This window comes from Eutrigla gurnardus (genome assembly GCF_963514095.1).
Source record: "Eutrigla gurnardus genome assembly, chromosome: 10".
Classification (NCBI taxonomy): domain Eukaryota; kingdom Metazoa; phylum Chordata; class Actinopteri; order Perciformes; family Triglidae; genus Eutrigla; species Eutrigla gurnardus.
In genome coordinates, this window is record NC_139924.1 from 8,900,401 (window position 1) to 8,919,852 (window position 19,452).

Consider the following 19,452-nt stretch of genomic DNA (forward strand, 5'->3'; position numbering starts at 1 on the left):
GTCAGAAGATTCATCTGAATATCGTTGCAGATGCCTTGACCTTTTCTCCAGAACCACCATCAGACCAAATGTTCCTCTTGCACACAAACGATATTAAAATCTAATGGCTGTGAAAAATTCTGTTATACTTTGAAACCAGGACAGATACACAAACATATCCATAAACATCCTCATAAACAAAATGTTCAGTGCATGAAGCCTTCTTCTGTAGAATCACGAAAGAGGCGAGCCGTATAATCATTTTTTTCATTTTATTTCGTCTCCACACTACCAACTCTAACAACCACGCCAGAGAAGACACGGTTGAAGGAGCAGCCCATCACTTTGGGACATAAGTTAATCCCGTTTCTTGCCAAGAGTCCGATGAGTCGTTTGATACCACTCTTCATATCTGTAAATATGAAGCTACCGCCAGAATGCAGCTCAGTTTAGCATAAAGACTGAAAACATGGGGAAATGGTTGAAAATGTTCTACCTACTAGCATAAAGCTGTCTAATGAAGACATTATATATTTTATTTTACCTTTCAGACGGGGCTTGGTTAGCCATTTCCAGCTTTAAAGCTAAGCTACCCGGCTGCTGGCTGTAAGTTCATATTGAAGGGACAGATCTGAGAGTTTTATCATCTTCTAATTCAATACTTGGCAAGAAAGTGAATCAGCTTGTTTCAAAGACTATTCATTTAAATTACATCTTTATACATTAAGCTAAAAGCTTTATGTGCTGGAATTAAAGTACATTTGCTGAGGTCAATTCATCAGACTGAAATCTCACATTTGTATTCGTACTGTTCATCTGTGTATGTTTTGGGGCTCTCTTCCAAAAAAGTCCTATTTGTCTTTATTTTTTTTAACTGGACCAACTAACTGATAAGTTGTAACCACTAACAGACAGCAATCGCCTCACCACAGACTTGTACCGCAAAGAGGAAAACGTCACAGTAACGGCAGTGGGCGGAGCCATCCACAGCCCACGCTTCCCCAACGCTTACCCCCGGAATCTCCTGTTGTCATGGAAACTGCGTTCGCCACCAGGGAGCCGCATACACCTGGAGTTTGACGCACACTTCTGCCTGGAGGAGGCCGACAACGGAGTGTGCAGGTAAAACGTGAAAAATCAGAAAGACGGAGGGCGAACGGGGGGATTAGATGAAAAACAGACAAAAAGGAAAGTGATGACGCCTGATTAAGGGATGATGGTTAGAGGTACGGAAATGATGGAGAGGATTAGTTGAAGTGACAGAGAGGAGATTAAAAGTTAATGGAGATGTCTGAAGTTAAAGGACATACAAGAGTTAACGGTGACGTCTGTGAACGTGATGTGTTCATACATGCACGAGAGCTCACTTATCAAAAAGCTGCAATTGAAGGTAGAAAAGTGTATACGAAGGTATAGGGGGGTGGAATCACTTAGACAGAGATGGATAGCTGAAGTTTGCTTTTTTGGCAAGAAGTCTAAGAAGTTTGTCCTTGGGTTGAGAGGAGAAAATAAACTTTTTAATCCCCATATGCAAGTCAGCCGTCTTTGTAAGCACTTTGCACGAAAGACAATGAGGAGCGGCAGGGGGAGGAGAGATTTGGAAAGGTAGGAAGAGGGAGAAAGCAGTTTTGCCTGGTTCCTCGAATCTTGCTTGCCAAGTTGGCTGTATGTGTGCATCCGCACGTGTGCTAATAAATGGGCTCACTAATTGACTTGGGCACTCATTGCCGGAAAATTAACAAAAAAAACCTTTCCTGTAAAATACTTGCTGTCTAGTTTGGCAGCGTAATTTAAGAATGCAATGTAAATTTCATGGAGTTGAAGTATCTTCTGCTATCCAAGACCCCGAATGCCAACTGTGCTTAGAAGCCTCAGGATGCAAATTGTAGACAATAACTTGTAGGAAAATTTGTTTAAAACAATTTGGCTCTTAGTTTTGTAGTGCCGGCCATACTTTTTCATCGTTTTTGATAATGTACTCTCCAAAGTAGTTGCAGATATCTGGAATAGCTTATTAGCTTTCCTGCCGAGTTAGACAAGGAGGACGATGCCACCCTCATATCTGTACAACATGAAGCTGGAACCAGTAGCTGGTTAGCTTAGCTTAGCATTAAAATGGAAACCTAGCTAGTCTGGCTCCAACCAAAGATGACAAAATCCTCCACGTTCCATCTTGTTTGTCTAATCAGTAGCCTAGCAAAACAAACCTGTAGTGAAGGTTAGCCGTTGCCATAGCTAGTTGTTTACGCTGAACTAACCTGCTACTGCCTTCAGCTTCATATTTAGCGTACGGACATGAGTGTGGATCTTCTCATTTAGGTCTCAGTAAGAAACTGTATTAGTGTATTTCCCAAAATGTCAAAGAACTGCCTTGATTTTGACATAACATCGAAATAAAGCACATTAATTTAAAAAAACGTTGTTGTATGGAAAGTAGATGTGTAACTGTGACCATTTTACCATTTGCTTTGGTTTTCTCACTTTATAGCTATGTCACCGAATTTCCAAGTATATTATTTTACTGCTTTTCCTTAACGTCTTTCTTCCATTTGTGCAGACACATCCATCCATTACTGTTTTGGTTTGTTTGTTTTCCAGTTGTTTTCTTGACCTATATCAATTACCATCGTCCATCTTTCCCTTTTTCCCCTCCCACACATCCATCTACCTCTCCATCTCCATCCCTCTCACTCCAGGTATGACTTTGTTGAAGTGGAGGACCAATCGGAGACCAGCACTATAATTTGGGGTCGATGGTGTGGGCAGAAGGCCCCGCCTAGCCTCAACTCCAAAACCAACATGCTAAGAGTCACCTTCAAGTCTGACGATTACTTTGTCGCAAAGCCGGGATTCAAACTCTACTACTCGCTGCTGGTGAGATACAACTCAAACACACACACACACACACACACACACACCTGACAATAAATCATGAGCGGTTGTTTGAGACAGAGCTTAAAGTTTTAGGGGTTTTTTTTACCCCTGCAATGCTCCAGGTAGAATGCTTCTTTCACTCTTTTACCTCTGCGATAAAAAAATGAGAGATGGGATGATCGGGGGAGATGCAGATGGGGGGAGGAAGAGAGAGAGGGGAGGATCCAGCAACACAGTCGGTAAAAATGCCAAAACGTATTAGCCAATTGTTCTCTTCTCACACGTCCTCCCGACAGCAGAAGAGAGGTGGAGGCATAGGGGAAAGACGACAGGAGGGAGGGCGAGGATGAGAAAGTGTTCTCTTAAAGGCTGTCAAACGAACGGATAAGGAGATTAGCTTTGTCATTCTGTCAGGGAGAGGAAAGAAGAAGGAGAGGGGAGAGTCTGATTTGAAGATGTTCCCCCTCCCTCTAATCAGAGGGAAAAGAGGAAGAGAAAGCTGTTGTAACGTTCCCTGGCTTCCTCCTTTTAGAAGTGCAGAGGAAAGAGAGGTGAAGAGACGCAGCATCACAGCAGGGCTGAAGTGGTGGCATCACTTATTATCAAAGGAAAGGAAAAACAAAAGACTTGTATGAGCACAGATGACGTAAAGGGCAAGATCCTGTATTTACGGACCATCTTTCACTTTCACACAGTCACTTTTGTACTTGAAAGCTCTACACGTCCCGAGAAAGTAATCCTTTTATCACCCAAAAATCGAAGAAGCACTAACAGCTTTTTTACTTGAAGGATAAATCCGTCCTATTGTCAACAAATCCTAAGAGACCAAGACCATAATATTGTAGTAAGACTGTGGACCATATATATATATATATATATATATATATATATATATTTATATATATATATATATATTATATATTTATTTATATATATATATATTAGGGCTGTCAAAAGATTGATTTTTTTAATCGCGATTAATCGCATTTTGTCCATAGTTAACTCGCGATTAATCGCAAATTAATCGCATTTTTTAGCACATTTTTTTTTTCTTCTAAATGTACCTTAATGTATTTTTTTCATATTCTTAATACTTTTAACAACATAAGGCAAATATACTTGATTTATGAAAAAGTTTTATTTAACACTTCAAATATCCCCTTACCAAAACATGGGATCAAAACTGGGTTATAAGAATATATCACAAACAATTAAAGTGAACATGTCACAGGAGATAGTGTAACAGGACATAAGTACAGTTAGGATATAAGTGCATTGGCTTGCAAGTGATATCTCAGACTGGACGTATTTCTATGGTAGCTCATTTCATACCCACAGTACGCGCAGATGACTTTGGTCTTATTGACTGAACCATCCGGCAGTCTTTTGAAGGTGAACAGCTTTTCACATAAGGTGCGTGTCCACAGGCAGCGGCGAATGTCGAGAGACGGCGCGCGAGTTGGCCGCTCCTCATTTGCCTTGAAGTCGAATCTACTTTATGCTAATCAGAGGCGCCGGGCTCGACTCGCTGCCTCGGGAACGCTCGCGAACGCTCGCAAAAATCTGTTGTTTGAAGGAGAGCGCCTGTCAATCATCCTCTAGTCGCAGACCACCAAGCGTGCAATACTGGGAAGCGGCGCGTCCACACGCGTTTAAAATCACCCCTGTGGACACGTACCTATAGACAATGAATGGGACGCGGGGAAACACCGCTGCCTGTGGACACGCACCTTCCCTCTGGATCAAGACTACAGGTGCCACCGACGGCCATAAATCATACAATGCACGTTTTTTTTTTTTTTAATACCGAGCGTTAATCGCGCGTTAAAAAAATTAACGGCGTTAAGAGGATGTTGCGTTAACGCGTTATTAACGCGTTAACTTTGACAGCCCTAATATATATATATATATATTTATGACTATTTTAATAGACACCCATTAAAATAGTAATTAACTGTATGTTTGAATGAGATAAGCCCTTAACGACCTCAACTAAAAACACAAGAGATTTAAATTCATCACGTTCAACCAGCATGAGGACAACAAAGTAAAAGTACACCAAAAAATAAGCGTCTGTTTGAGACTCTCACTGCTTCTCTCCCCGTCTCCCCTCCCGTCTCACCCTTTGTTATTCCTCCCCTGGTCAAATAATCATTCAAAACAGAATCCGACTCCTGAGGTTTATCTATTTCATCCATTTTACCTTTTTTTTCAAAGATACCCCGCGTTTGAGTGCGGGTTTGTAACTCTCCATCTTCCTCGCACGCTCACAGCTTGCCTCCAGCTAGACCAGAGCTGTGTGTGTGGCTTAATTTAGCAGGTCTAATTTGTTCTCTCAAGACCTGTCGAACAGATAAGAAGGAAGGGAGGGGGAGAGGAAAGGAGGACGAGAGAGGCAGAGGGAGGATGAGGAGAGGCAGAACTGGAAAGGGAGAGAACAGGTGTCAGAGATGGTATCAGCATGTCTGCTAATGGCTAAAACAACATGAACTGAGAGAGGCAGAGAAGCGTCTGTGGGGTAGCCAGACTAGGGTTGACTAGATGGAGGAGAAATCATGAGCGAGAGCGAATCATCTGAAAGCATACGGGGAAAAGAGACTGGATGACGACCAAAAGACGAAACCCATTCTGTGTTCCAGATCTGTGTCGGCCTTGTTCATCTAATACCCGAGCAGCCTCACCTCTCATCATGTGTGTCACAATGATCGCCAGAGAACGTGTGACACTGTGACAAGTACGGAAAATGCCACTTTACTCGTCTTGGATTTGATCTCACCGTCTCACTAAACTAGGGAGAAAGCAACACACAACACAGAAGGTTTAAGTATCACCTGTCTGACTCCTGATCAGATCAGCCACTCGCCGGTCTGTGGGCGAGAGAGCACCGATCCGTACGGGCGAGGGAGGCGGCGTCAGCGAGGGCCGCGGAGACAAACATCGGTCTCGCTCGTCGCCCGTATGCGAGTTCTCCACGCTCCTGTTCCGCGCACAGCAGGACGCCGCTGAGCGCCGACGCCGTAACTCAACGGCTGAAGTGGCAATTTACTCTTTTATTTTCATTTTTCTACACTTGACGCCGATACCCAACAGCTTCAGGAGCATCCACACCACCCGCTGTGCTGAGAGGGAGGCTTACGCAGATTTACATGTAGCTCCGGGAAAACCAAGACGGATTGCAATCAGATATGTGATCTGGCTTACGGAGACACATACGGTGTGTATATAAAATGTTGGGTCGGTCTCCACAGATCTTTATGTGTGATGTAAGAATACGACTCCTCCCCCTCTCCAACGAAACAAAAGCCCAACATCTGCAACACTCAAACAGAGGTCTTACTCATTATTCACGTCGCTGTTTTCCCCCCAAATCATTATTCTTTGATCCTTTTCAAATATGATTTTTTTTCCAGCGAGTGTGATTCATCATCTGCAGTGTAAGCTTACATGAAGTAATGAGTGCTTCTGATTGCACAAGACAAACATTTTAAGAGCCACTTCATTTTGGTTAGAGAGGTTCAAAGAAACACTGCGAGCGCACAAATCATTAAAGTATTGTGAACGGGAGATATTCCTTCCAATATTGATTTCACTGCTTCAGATGATACAAGTAACACTAATGTAATACGGATGGGTATTCTTGCTGCTGAGGTGCAGTGGGAAAAAGACTATTGATCGGGAAATATGATCCAAATATGAGTCATGTTTGCTTCCCATATGGACTGATATTCCACTAAATATGACAGAAAATAGAACCAACAACACCTTCAAGTGTGTGCGATAACACTTAATGATAAACAGCACCTATTGAAGACACTAGTTATCACAGTAAACATCATGAAAAGAAACGTTCTCCTGGAAATGAGCTCCGCCTCGGACACAGACGAGACGGCACAGACGCGGCTGGTGTGATTTATCTCCTTACTGGAACGTCCTCTAGCTGTGAGCCAGATAACGGGTCATGCGGAGGGGAAAAAGTCGACAGGGAAACGCTTTTGCCTTCCTCCCCGTCCACCGCACACTAAATCCTCGGACGCTCCATCGTCCGACTGTACAAAATCAAGGTTGAAAAGGGTAGCTCCCTGGTGTCCCCTCCACTTGACTGCAACTGTAAATAAGAATGTGTTCCCTCACCGCGGGTGAATATAACCGCATCGCCTGAAATAGTACTTTTAGCTTCCATTACAAGTATTGCTTCTGAATTTAAGGCCACAGGCCTTTGGAGCATAACATAACATCCATCCACTGACAAGGAAGGGATCTGCACGTACACGATTATGCTACTGAGTTCCGGCAAACATGTACGTTTGCAACACACAAACATGTGAGAGGGTCCGATCACGCGGTTGTCAGGTGACCGCAGCTCGCACGCTCCGAGGCTTTCAGTCCTCCCTCGATATCCTTGTCTCTTAAACTTTTTTTTCCCAACCACTATTAAGTGGCCCAGATGTGCTCGATGGAGCATTTAACCTTAAAAGGAGATGAGACCAGGAATCTTTAAACATGCATGTACCCGCTCGTGCACACGCGCGCTCTTACAGGAAACCTCCTGAACTCAATCACAGCTGGCGTCGGCGTGCGTTTACGTGTACGAGGACGTTTATCCAGGCAGCATGCGAGAATCTGTTAAACAAAAAAAATGCCTGCACACTGACAGGCTTTGATGTCAACTCTATTACATTAGCGTGCATATACACACTCAAATACACACACACACACACACACACACACACACACACACACACACAAAGTGAGGGCACGGTGTCTTTGAAGTGTGGTTGAGACAGATTTACTGTTCCATATTGACCGGGGATGGTATTTAAGACTCTTCAAGGAGAGGGATTTGATTGCCTGTGAGATTGTGTGTGTGTGTGTGTGTGTGTTGCCAGAGAAAGTGTGTGAGCATGTGGGAGAGAGAAAGAAGAAGACAAAAAATGTGTGCGTGCGTGCCAAATATGTAAGTCTGATGAGTGTTCACCATCTTAACGTGCTTTGACCAGAGTCTGACTGCCTCCGCAGACGCACAGAGAGGCATGCTGGGACCAGCTTTGCTGCAAATTCTCTTCAGATTTAACCGACATGCTGACAGTCCATCAGTGAGACAGGCAGACACCTGAATGTCTTGGCTAACTTAACATGGGAAACTCCACCCCTCATGTTCAACAAGCTGTGTTCAAAGTTAAACTATTTGAAACTTTTTTTTTTTTAAAAGAAGCCCGTTGGCCTTTTTTAAAGCACTCAACCAGCTTCATAAAACAAATTATTTTCATTCATTCGATAATCATCTTTCCATTTCTTCTCGTCGGTGTGATTTCTCGCTTGTCTGCTCGATTCATCAGCTGATATTTGGTCATTTCTTCTGTCCATTCCTTTAGTACGACTCTCCTCTGCCTGCATCCAACACCAACTGGGAGGCTGTCACAATGCCCATGGCGGTGAGTCATGCACACCCATACGCACTTTATGTATTGTTCAAAATGTTTTGAACAGACATGCTTGAGCTCACTTTTAATCAAATATATTTTGGAGGGGCGGAAACAGCCATTCAGTCGAAGAAATAAATGTATATTTAATTGTTTAGTCTGAAAACGGTGTTATGAGCAGATTCTGTTCATAGATCCAACACATGCAGCCTGCCTGCCTTCCAACTCATCCGTCATCCCACATGCGTGTCGTCCTAAACACAACATGGGAACAATGGCTACACTGATAAATATGACATATGGCTCATTTGCATAGGCTAACACACCCACACACAGAACACATTCATGCATGTATGTACTGCATTCATTATGCATGAGGCCTGCGATGTAAAATGACATGGTTCCAGAGATTAATGTTTTTATAAGTACATCGGTATAATTTGTGTGAACCAGCGGTGGGGTTTGCTGACATATGTGACCATAATAATTAGTGTGCGTTGGGCTGCGTGGCAGTTTTTCTGCATGGAGTGATAATGGTTACATGTGTGTGGGTGTATGGGTTTTTTTTTTCGTGTGTATGTATGGATGTGTCACACAGATGGGAAGTACATGCAAGGCTTGTTGGCCTCTTCAACTTTATATTCAAACAGCGCTCTGAAACATAATCTGCGTCGTTGGTTTTCACAGTGGCGTGCGGCTGTTTTACATTAAGTTCATGTCGGCAATTGTTCGCACATTACTGAGCAAACACATTTTTTTCTTTTATTATAATGGTGAGATTATTTTTTGCTTGAATTTGCACAACAATGGTAGCCGGGCGGTTTGGAAAAGAAATCTTAATTTTGAGGCAAAGTGAAGTTTTTTCAAGCCTGCAATGATTTCTAGCATTTTCGAGTTCGATCTAAGCTCAATCTCACAGACATCGGTCTCACAATGGAGAAGCCTCAGGGGGCAAAGGGCTATATTACTGTGGTTCTAGTGTAGCCAGCAGCATCCGGGCCAAGTCTCCCTTTTCCATTATGCTCCTTGTTAACAGTCTGATTAGGAACTTGAGATACAAGACTGGACTTGGAGTCGAGAGTCGACTTGTACGACCCGGCTGTTTCCCAAGTAGCAAGCTTACATCCTAAAATCAAACCAATAAAAAGTAAAAATCTGCATCAGATTTAACGGTATATTACTGTAATAGAAATGCATCACACATTTAGAGAAGCTACATCGTGGAGGAAGACACTGATGGACCTGGACGTCAGGTCAAGATGTCTCCTAGGAAAATCTGTTTCCCATTTCACTAAAAGCTCTGTCTGAAATGTTTAGTGGGGATCCCCTTAATGACCACACGTGTTAGACGAGTCTGTGTGATCAAAAGCGACTTTGGCAGGTTATCTGCAAATCTTCCCATGAATCCTTGGATTCCTTTTCAGTGCTTGCACAGAAAAGCCAACGCTTCATTAGCTGCAGAATCCTATCTCTGTGTACCTGTTAATTCCAAATTCCATAAAAAAACAACCTTCAGCATAGCCACCTGATTCCCTACCAGAGACTGCAAAACATCACTGTGACTTATTGCCCTTTAAATGGAGTTGTATCATAACTCTGTGCTGCATAACTGGTGGAAATAATTGGTGGAAGAAATGATAAAGTGACCCACATTATTTCCAGGAAGGTTTGGTCCCTGTGATCTGCTGAATGTGCTGTAGGTAATGATGTTACAAATGAAGCAATGCTAAAGTTAGAAAAGGCTCAAATGAATCATAGACTCCTAATTCCTTGTCTATACCTCTTTGCTCTTAGCAGGACAGTGCTGGAGGGCAGATGCAAGCGGCAGTGACTGAGGTCCCTTTCTCATTGGAGGATTTAGACCGGACCATAGCCGCCTTTGACACTGTGGAGCAGCTTCTGAGGTCTCTGAGCCCAGAGACCTGGAGACAGGACCTGGACAGCATCTACACTCAGACACACATACATTACAGATCCAGGGCCTATCATCTGGCAAGCAGACACAATAAAGGTATGATGGATTCAAATCTTATACCTTTTATAAGCTATTCAGAAAACTTTCCACACAACAACAAAAAGAAAACGTGACAGATTAAGTCTTGCAGAATACTAAACCCTAACAGTTCATGTCCCTGCTTGTGCTCTTAGTAAGCGGCTAATCATCTTCATTTGGCCGTAATATCATTGCTGCAAGTGGGATGAGCCGATACACGAAAAGACACTTTTCCAATACAGAAGTATGAGTAGATATGAGAAAGAAGAGACCGGATTTGCTATCAAACTATAAACAAATAAAAAGTTAAAATGTAAGAAAACACCAGTTTTGCAGCATTGCAGTAGTAAAGTGCAAAGCTGCCCTACAATTTGGTGTCCGACTAGCAAGAAATTAATATTCTAAACTCCGATGCCATGGCCTCGAGCAAGCTGTAGGTAGTACTTGCAACCCTTTTATGAATGGGGTTTTTTTTGGAGGTCATGAATGTGGAATATAATGCTTAATGGGGCTTAACAATTCTCGTGAGGATCCCACAATTCTTCATTTTATATTAAGCTTAATTACAGGGGGAAATTTGCAGCCATGAATAAAATCTGTTTTTAATATGTCACTTGGCGTAAGTGTGGATCGAGCTCTCAGTTTTTGTACGTGTTGTATGAAGTTGACATGTATAAAGAGATATTTGTATAAAAAGAAAAAAATATATATATAAATAGTATATATCAGTATTCTGCAGTAAATAGAAGAAGAGGCCAGTGTGACATCCTCAACGACTCAGCTGCGTTCACAGTATTTCGCTGCAGACTGGTGTGATATATGTATAAATAATAATATATATAATGATAGCGGGTGTAATAGAGGGGTGGGGCGAGCATGCTGCATGGTGCTGACCAAGAAAGACCCACACAGCTGGAGGCCCGTTGCACCATAAACTCAGTGGCACGGCATTGCAGAGGGAAACTCTACGGCTCAGTAATTTGGAGAAAAGGACTAGTCTGGGCTGTGGTGACTGGGATGGAGACACATCGCTGCCGTGTGATGAAATATAGCACAGGTGACAGAAAACATGGAATGAAGTGTCGCATATTCAGCGCTGGAGTTTATTTCTTCCATACTTTTAACACTTCATTTAGTAGGAGAAACTTACAGTAGGAAAAAAGGAAAAGAAACAGGATTTCTTTTTCTTTTTTTTTAAGCATTCTGATGAATTTGGGTGTGAAAGTACTGTCTGTACTTGGAAGAGATGTATAAAGAAATGAAAATGTCTTCTAGTTACATAAAATATGATTTGTGGGGGGAAAAAAAGAACCAGCTCAACATAGTGTGGCATGACTAAGCTGTTGCATCATCAAATAAGCCACTTGCCCTCTAGCGAGTCTAAAAGTGAGTCAGTGAGGGATTTAAGGTGACGCAGGACCAGCGGTTCAAGGCAGTTATCTGCTGTTTAGTCAGTGCCAACGACCCGGAGTCAGTGAGGCAATAGATTTTGTCCTAAAAATGCATAGAGGTAGCAGATATCTTGGCTTGACTACGCTTATTACACACACATATACACACAATCATGTGACAATGTGTGTGTGTCTACTGTATAGAAGCATTCAAGCTTGAAACAGACTCAAGTACTTTTGTCTCTCTCACCTGTCCCTCCATATCTCTCTCCGTCTTTTTGCCCGGCGGCTCCTTACTAAACAATTGCGCCTGACAGCAAATCCATCTCCATTTATCAGTGCATGCGTGTGCTCGGCTGGCATTAAAAGGCCGCCGTATGTGAGGACTTTGTGTGTGTGTGTGTGTGTGTGTGTGTGTGTGTGTGTGTGTGTGTTGCTTTACTACGGAAAGGTGGATATGTGCTGCAGGTCTTTGATACACTGTACAGGCGCAGCTCTCTCTAATTGGAAATTCAGGCGGTGCAGCGGAGCAGAAATCTGCCACAGTCAGCAGCTTAGCTTTGTTTTCATTAAGACACACACACACACACACACACACACACACACACACGGAAGCGCTCTCCTTTGTTCACAAGGACAGTAAGTCAAATCACGTGAACAACTGGGGCACTTTTAAGTAACAAACACATGAATAATTTTACAACAAATAATAATAATCTAGAACTTTTCCCACACTTTTTTGTCGTGTCGGCGGCTTTGTGAGTGACAGCCATTCTCGCGGTCTTGCTCTCGGTCTTTCTCTCCTCTACAATCCCTGACAGGGTTCCAGGCCACTGCCTTCCTGAGATTACACTTATTCCCCTTAAAGAGACACAAGCTCGGCCCGGCCCAAGCCGTACACACACACCTACACACTCGCACATGGCTTTTGCATTCGTCCTCACTCATACGGTATGAAGGTGCACGGTTGTCCCCTGCGTTGTCCCTCGGCAGCGATGAAGGAGCCGGAACCATCACCTTGCAAGGCGTATAAAAAAACATTACAAATGGTGGACACCCGCTGTGACTTTTGATGTCCATCAATGATGTCATCATCTATTAATGGTCACTTGGAAGTTAAATATCATCAGTAAAAGCAAAACAACAGAAATGACGGGTCCTCCTGTCCTTTTCTTAACAAAGGGAGATGTGGGTGAAGAAAAGATTTCTATGATTTGCATGCTCTGAGCATCGTTATATTTATTGTCGCAGACGGAGCATGTAGTCCTTATGTGAAAAAAAAAAAAAAGAATCATCATGAAAATAAGAAACCAGTCACAAACTTTTTAAGATGAGGCTAATTTATTATATCTTAAAGAAAAATGTTTTAATTCATATTCCATACAGCCTTGTATAAAGAGGTGACATGCATGAGTCGTTTTTTAAATTACGGTTTCTTTAATTGACAGCTCATTGGATGTTTAGATGCAAAAAAATAGAAAGAAAAAAATTGTATTTATTTATTTATTTTATTTTATTTAATGAGCAAATTGGTGAAAACCAAAATGTTATGTCCCCCCCCCCCCCCCCACACACACACACACACCTTAATACTTACACACATAGACATAATCCAATAATCCATAATCCAAATCCCAAACACAAAAACAACACCTCCAGTAGCGTCCCTTTGCTACAATACTTTTCTATATGACCGTCATACCTGATCTTGCCACACATCTGAACAGGCCTAAGATGAAACACGTGCTGCTAACACGGGCAGTTTCACCACGATCAATGTGCTCAACGTAAATAGTGCACCGCCTGCCTTCATCTCTCTATATATTATTAAAGCAAATTATTATACAGCCTGCACTTCCCTCTTCATTGTTGTTCATTGGGCTGCCATGCTTTGTGTCATGAATAGAAACCCCAACAATTGCTTATTGATTATCAATGCCATTAGGCTTCCCTTGACCCTTGTGCTTTGCTCACACACACTCACACACACACACACACACACACACACACACACACACACACACACACACACACACACACACACACACACACACACACACACACACACACACACACACACACACACACACACACACACACACACACTGTTTGACAGTCATTTGTCATTGTTATACTAACATGGAGGATGTTAGTATAACAATGAACAATCTTCATTGTTGCAGCGAAGCTAAAACACGAGCCGATCTCACCACGTGGCACTGTAGTCGTACTTCATTGCAATTGTGGATCTTGAAAAGTCCTTTGTTCTTGTATCGGGTCGCAAAGGCCTCATTGCACTTCAATGAAGTGAAAAATCTAGTAATGACCTCAGAGCATTTAATTAATCTTCACTGCAAATTAACTTGTTTAAAGAATATTGCATTTGTTTCAAAGAAAGGGATTGTCCCATTTCACCCTCTGTTTGGCTCCATGTGCTGTATAGTTGGAAAAAAAAGAGTCAAACAGCAAACTTCACCTTGTACTGACTGTAGAAATGGCACTCTATACATGCAAACCCACGCTTCTTTCTTTGGGTCTCATAATGGTAGGTCTCCACACCGCTGGCTGTGTCGTCTCCGTCTTCGTCTGAAGGGCAGAACGAGCTGCAGACGGTGTGCAGGCCTTGGGTCGGGTCAGGGCCGAGTCCTGAATTAATTCTGATCGCTGCACGGAGCCATGATACGCTGGCTCCGATGCTCCCACTTTAACCCTGATTTGGTGGGGACGCGGTGCAGAAAGGAGGTGGCAATAAGGGGCAGCCCCTCATTGTGTGGGGCCTGAATAACATCCAGCCTGCACAGACTCACTATCACTGCCTAAAGACCGTGCTCTATCCAAAACTCCTCTTGGGTCAGGACAGTCATATTCTACCATACAGGTGAACGCATCAGCAGTTTCTCCTTGTCGTGTTGCTTTTTGCTGAGAGGTTGTCCAGTCGCCCTCTTGGAAAAGTGGTTTCTGTGGGTAGCGAAGCGCCAGACAGTGTCCGTGTGAACAACATTTTTGAACCATTGTAGAATTGCCAATTGAGAATCCTATCCTATCTGCACCAACGAGGTGATCCTCTCTAAAGAGATGACTTGAAGAAAGTCAATACATTCAAACTTCAGCCAATGAGTCGCCCCCTCTTCCTCTTCTAGCCCGTGTTCTCCTTTTCTGCTCACCTGTTCCTCTACATACACTTGTTGTTCAAGTTGTACATATATTTAATAGACTGTCAACCATTTCCATTCAATCAATATTGAGCATATTTGTTTGTACGTGTAATTGTCTTCGACATGTCACATATTTCTATTAATAATGATACGAAGTCCAACACGGGAAACATAAAGACAGCTTAACCCATGAGTCATCTCCTCCCCAGTCGATCTGAACCGTCTCTACGACGACGTCAAGCGCTACAGCTGTACGCCTCGCAACTACTCCGTGAACCTGCGCGAGGAGCTGAGGGCCACCAACGCCGTCTTCTTCCCCCGCTGTCTGCTCGTCAAGCGCTGTGGCGGCAACTGCGGCTGCGGAACGGAGAACTGGAACAACGGCTGCACCTGTCAGGCCTCCAAGACGACGAACAAGCTACACGAGGTAGGTCTGTGGCCTCGAGGCTCGCCGGCGGTCCTGTCGAAGCATCGCTCAAACGATGGAAGCGATGGCGTGAAGGACGGAAGAATGCCCTGTCAGTTATTAGGGATTTAAAAAAACCTCTTAATTAAAAAAACCTTGAGCATAATAGTAGACCTCCAAAAAAAAGCCTATTATCCTTTAAGGTTTTGACCCTGGCTGATTCCTATTTGCTGACATGCCGTATGTAAAGCATTTGTTAGATATTCATTGCGTAAGCATCGGCATGGAGGTTTAGCACGCCTGATGATTATTCAGTTTTCTTTATTTTCTGCACCACGAGGGGAGAAAAATGGATCTTCTCTAAACTGTTCCGACATGTAAAGACTCTCTGTATGTTCTATTTTACCCATTTTATTTCCTGGCGCATCGAGGTTAACTTCAGTTCAGACTGGGGTTTACTCAAACAGCACCATCGCTTCAAACTTTCATTTTAGATGTAAAAAGGTGTGCAAGTAAGTGAGAGTGCGTGAAGGTGAGAGATATTGGGCGTGCAGAGGCAGGCACCTCATCGACCAACGAAGCAGTGATGGAAAAGCAGCCTTTCTACGTGGGCCTCCGTCCCTTCCTCTCCAATCTGTCCATATCTCTCTCAGTGCATTGTTGGCCTTCTATCACTCTATCGCTTTTCAATGTATCCCTTTGCACCATTCTTGTTCTTTAAGCCTCTCTTCCCTCCATCTCTTTGTGCCTTTGTTCTTCTATAGCTTCATTCTCTCTCCTCCTCTACTCTCCCCTACCCTCATCTCCCCTCCTCTACCCTCCTCTCTCCCCTCCTCTCCTCTTCTTCCCTCCTCTCTCCTCTCCTCATCTTCCCTCCTCTCCCCTACCCTCCTCTCTCCCCTCCTCTCCTCTTCTTCCCTCCTCTCTCCTCTCCTCATCTTCCCTCCTCTCCCCTACCCTCCTCTCTCCCCTCCTCTCCTCTTCTTCCCTCCTCTCTCCTCTCCTCATCTTCCCTCCTCTCCCCTACCCTCCTCTCCCCTCCGGCAAGTCTTAGACCTGCAACTGCCTCCCTCGCTGACTTTAACTTCTAAAGAAACACATTATTACTCACACTATTGTTTCAGTGCCAGGAAGTCGTGACATAAATCACGGCCGGCCTCGCTTTCACTGAGCTCCTGAGAACAAATTGACTGCATCGGTTGCGGAACAATTTGTACTTCGAGTCCGTTTTAACATTAGTAGTGACACCTGTGAACAATTTGATTCCCTCTACTTTTAGAGAACACCTAAACGGAGCCTGTAGCCTCTTCTTTGGGACTTTATATTGTAATTAACGTTCTAAATGTTGTTTAAAACCACAACATTGCATACTTTCTAGACAAGCATATTCAGTCTAGGTTTATCTGTAATCTGTGTGTATTGTTGTTTGGTTCAGTATATTTTCTAAGATGCTGTATACTGTTTGCTTGTTTTATTTCGCTTCAGTCCCTTTGGCAGCGTGCCCTGGATGTTTCCCCTTCTGGGAAGGGCTCCAGTCCAAGTTACCGTGAAAGCAAATAAGAATGAACGAATGTTAAAATAATACAGATTTCCAATACAGAATTCCAGCGCGGTCTGGTTGTGATGAACGAGATAAAGAGTGGACGTGTTATTGTTGTCTCGCGGCCCAAAGTACGGCGCTGCATTCTGAGAAACCTTGCTCACAATCTAATCTATATTTTGACGTCCTTCACGTTTTTTTCCCTGTTCCTCATAATTTTCTTGACATTTCTCACGTCTGTCAAATTGGATTTATTGGCAGTCGTCAACCGCTACGATTAAGTATTTTTCTGCCAGCAATCCACGCGAATGTTCTCTTCATCCCTTCTCCTCTGACTCCCTTAGGTGCTGAAGTACGCCCCGGACGTCACCCTGCAGCGCCATCGGAGGCCGCGGGTGCGCTGGGTCATAGACGAGATCTTCCTCGCGCACCATGAAAAGTGTGAGTGTGCGTGTCCCTCCCAGCCGCCTCGCTGATATCACCCTGACGGGCACACACCTGGAACTGTTGGACGAGTTCTACTTTTATCTATTTTTGCAACGGACTTCAAATCAATTCCAGCAGCGCAGACACATGCAGCCAAAGAAGAAGGCGACAGTTTTGACTGACAAACCGCAGCTCGCATCATACACGGCGACATTTGTCCTTGCACCTAAAACACCTTCCTCTGTACGCAGGCCCAAGCTTGTACATCCATACATGTTTCCCAGCCACATCTCGTTTCTTTGTTATTTAATTTTCCTGCAATTTTCCGTTTCAAACCCATCCAGAAAGCCAAATACAGAAGATTCTCTTTCAACAACGTACCTTGAAGAATAACACTAAATACTGTGTCAGACTTACATTTTGATTTAAGGCGTTTAATGGGTGCCAAATGTGTCCAATCAGTGTGCAAACAGTATTTTTTTTATGTTCCCATTTCATGTGTATGTATTTGCATTTCTTTGTGTTATGAAAAAAAAGTGTTTGTAGAAACTTAAGGCACTTTCTTGTGCCAGAAGCATGCGGAGATGAGTGAGCGTGAGACAGAAGGAGGGCGGGAGAGGGGCTGGACCAAGTGTAAACCAAAACAACACTTTATCTCGATGTGAAATTAACTGCCACCCTCCAGATCTGAACTGCACTCTTAATGAACACACACACACACACACACGCTCTAGGCCCCTGCTCCTTTCTAAACACAAATAGTGTAGTTATTTATATGAAATTCTTCACTGCTCTATTTTCCAGTGTAGCCTTTGATTTTAACACATTCCTGTCTGCATATATATCCACTGGTCCCTTTGTGTGTCCTTCCATCCATGCACTTCCTGCTCCTTTCCCTTCCTTCTCACTGACTCTCTCTTTCTAACACACACACACACACTGACACCGACTAACACTTTCTCCCCCTTCATCATTCACTCTCTTAACACATCAAAGGGGACGTCAGACGAGGCTGCCGCGCTCAGCCCCGCTTTCTGAGCGTTCCTGGCATTCCAAATGCTAGCTGGAATTCTGCTTACATGGATAAAACCGGAGCCTCAGACCCTGAACATGGACTATAAAGGGTTTTTTGGGGGGGGGGGTTGGGCCTGAAAAGGGTCAATCAAGCCACCTATTCATACATTAGCGGCACTTATTATGAGTGGAGCCACTTTCAAGATACGACATAAAAAAGATTGCAGCTACTTCGGCGGTTTCAATCAACCTGTTCATATATTGAGCTGATTTATTTTATTCGTTTTTTTTTTTCATTACGCTGCTTTTTTGTCCCCTCACAAAGATGCTCACGTCTCACACTCTGCAAGTCTGCAGTAGCACCACGGTGGGAAAACAGGGATCTGTGAGAATTAGAGCAATATCCTTGGTTTCTACTGAAAATAAAACTGATTCTTAAGTGTGTGTGTGTGTGTGTGTGTGTGTGTGTGTGTGTGTGTGTGTGTGTGTGTGTGTGTGTGTGTGTGTGAGGGAGAGCCTGTCTGCCTGTAACAGCTCAGGAAGAGGTCCTTTTGTTCAAGGGGTGGAGGGTTACCAACAGTCTGCGAGAGCTGGCAGCCGATACAAGCACGGGAATGGTCGACATGTGACTGTGCGTGCGAGCTCATGTGTGTGTGTGTGTGTGTGGGTAGCTAGAGTATCAATGCGACAGAGCAAGAATTCAAAGTAACTGCTTATCATTTCCAAAACACATGACCCCAGCTGTGAGAAATAATAAAAATCAGTCATCTCTCCATCATCGTCTCCCGTGTGTGACACACTCGAGCCCACTCGGGGGCCGGATTTACACCGAGAGAGAGAGAGAGAGAGAGAGAAAAATGGGATTTTACAAACGGCTTTTGTTCTCAAAGAACAGAAAACGAGACGATTCCTCCGTCACAGTGAAACCCGATCAGCTGCGTGCCGGCGGGCGCTTTCATGTGCATGTGTGTACTGTAAGTCACGGGTGTTACCCAGCAGGTGGGAGATACAAAAAAAACACTAATATCCCAAAAGGTTGTGCGGTAGCCACATTGCGAGGTTTGAGAGGTGCAAAGCAGCCTCACTTCATCGTTTTTGCCCTCCAGTGCTTTGCATTTTAAGATAAACACAGCGCTTATACAGAGGGCCCGATTTGTTCAAATTTCAGGGGATGGTTGGCCGGTAAATAACCCAAATTTTAGTAACTCAGGAGCCAGATTGCGATTAGGTAACGTATCATTTTCTGAGACTCTT

General features: G+C 43.7%; 1 protein-coding gene across 6 annotated transcripts in view; it reads left to right on the forward strand.

Moving 5' to 3' along the window:
• Positions 1-18,958, forward strand: part of pdgfd (platelet derived growth factor d) — a 39,602-nt gene extending 20,644 nt beyond the window's left edge. For 2 of the 6 annotated variants that reach the window (XM_084019564.1, XM_084019568.1), the window contains 6 exons: positions 912-1,101; positions 2,676-2,853; positions 8,226-8,285; positions 10,068-10,284; positions 15,022-15,239; positions 17,103-18,958. In XM_084019564.1, coding sequence (XP_083875690.1) covers positions 912-1,101; positions 2,676-2,853; positions 8,226-8,285; positions 10,068-10,284; positions 15,022-15,239; positions 17,103-17,234 — 995 coding nt within the window. In that variant the 3' untranslated portion in view covers positions 17,235-18,958. Of the gene's footprint in view, positions 1-890; positions 1,102-2,675; positions 2,854-8,225; positions 8,286-10,067; positions 10,285-15,021; positions 15,240-17,102 lie in introns of all 6 variants that reach the window. The other 4 variants (XM_084019565.1, XM_084019569.1, XM_084019566.1 and 1 more) reach the window with 3 other exon arrangements.
• The last annotated feature ends 494 nt before the right edge of the window (positions 18,959-19,452 follow it).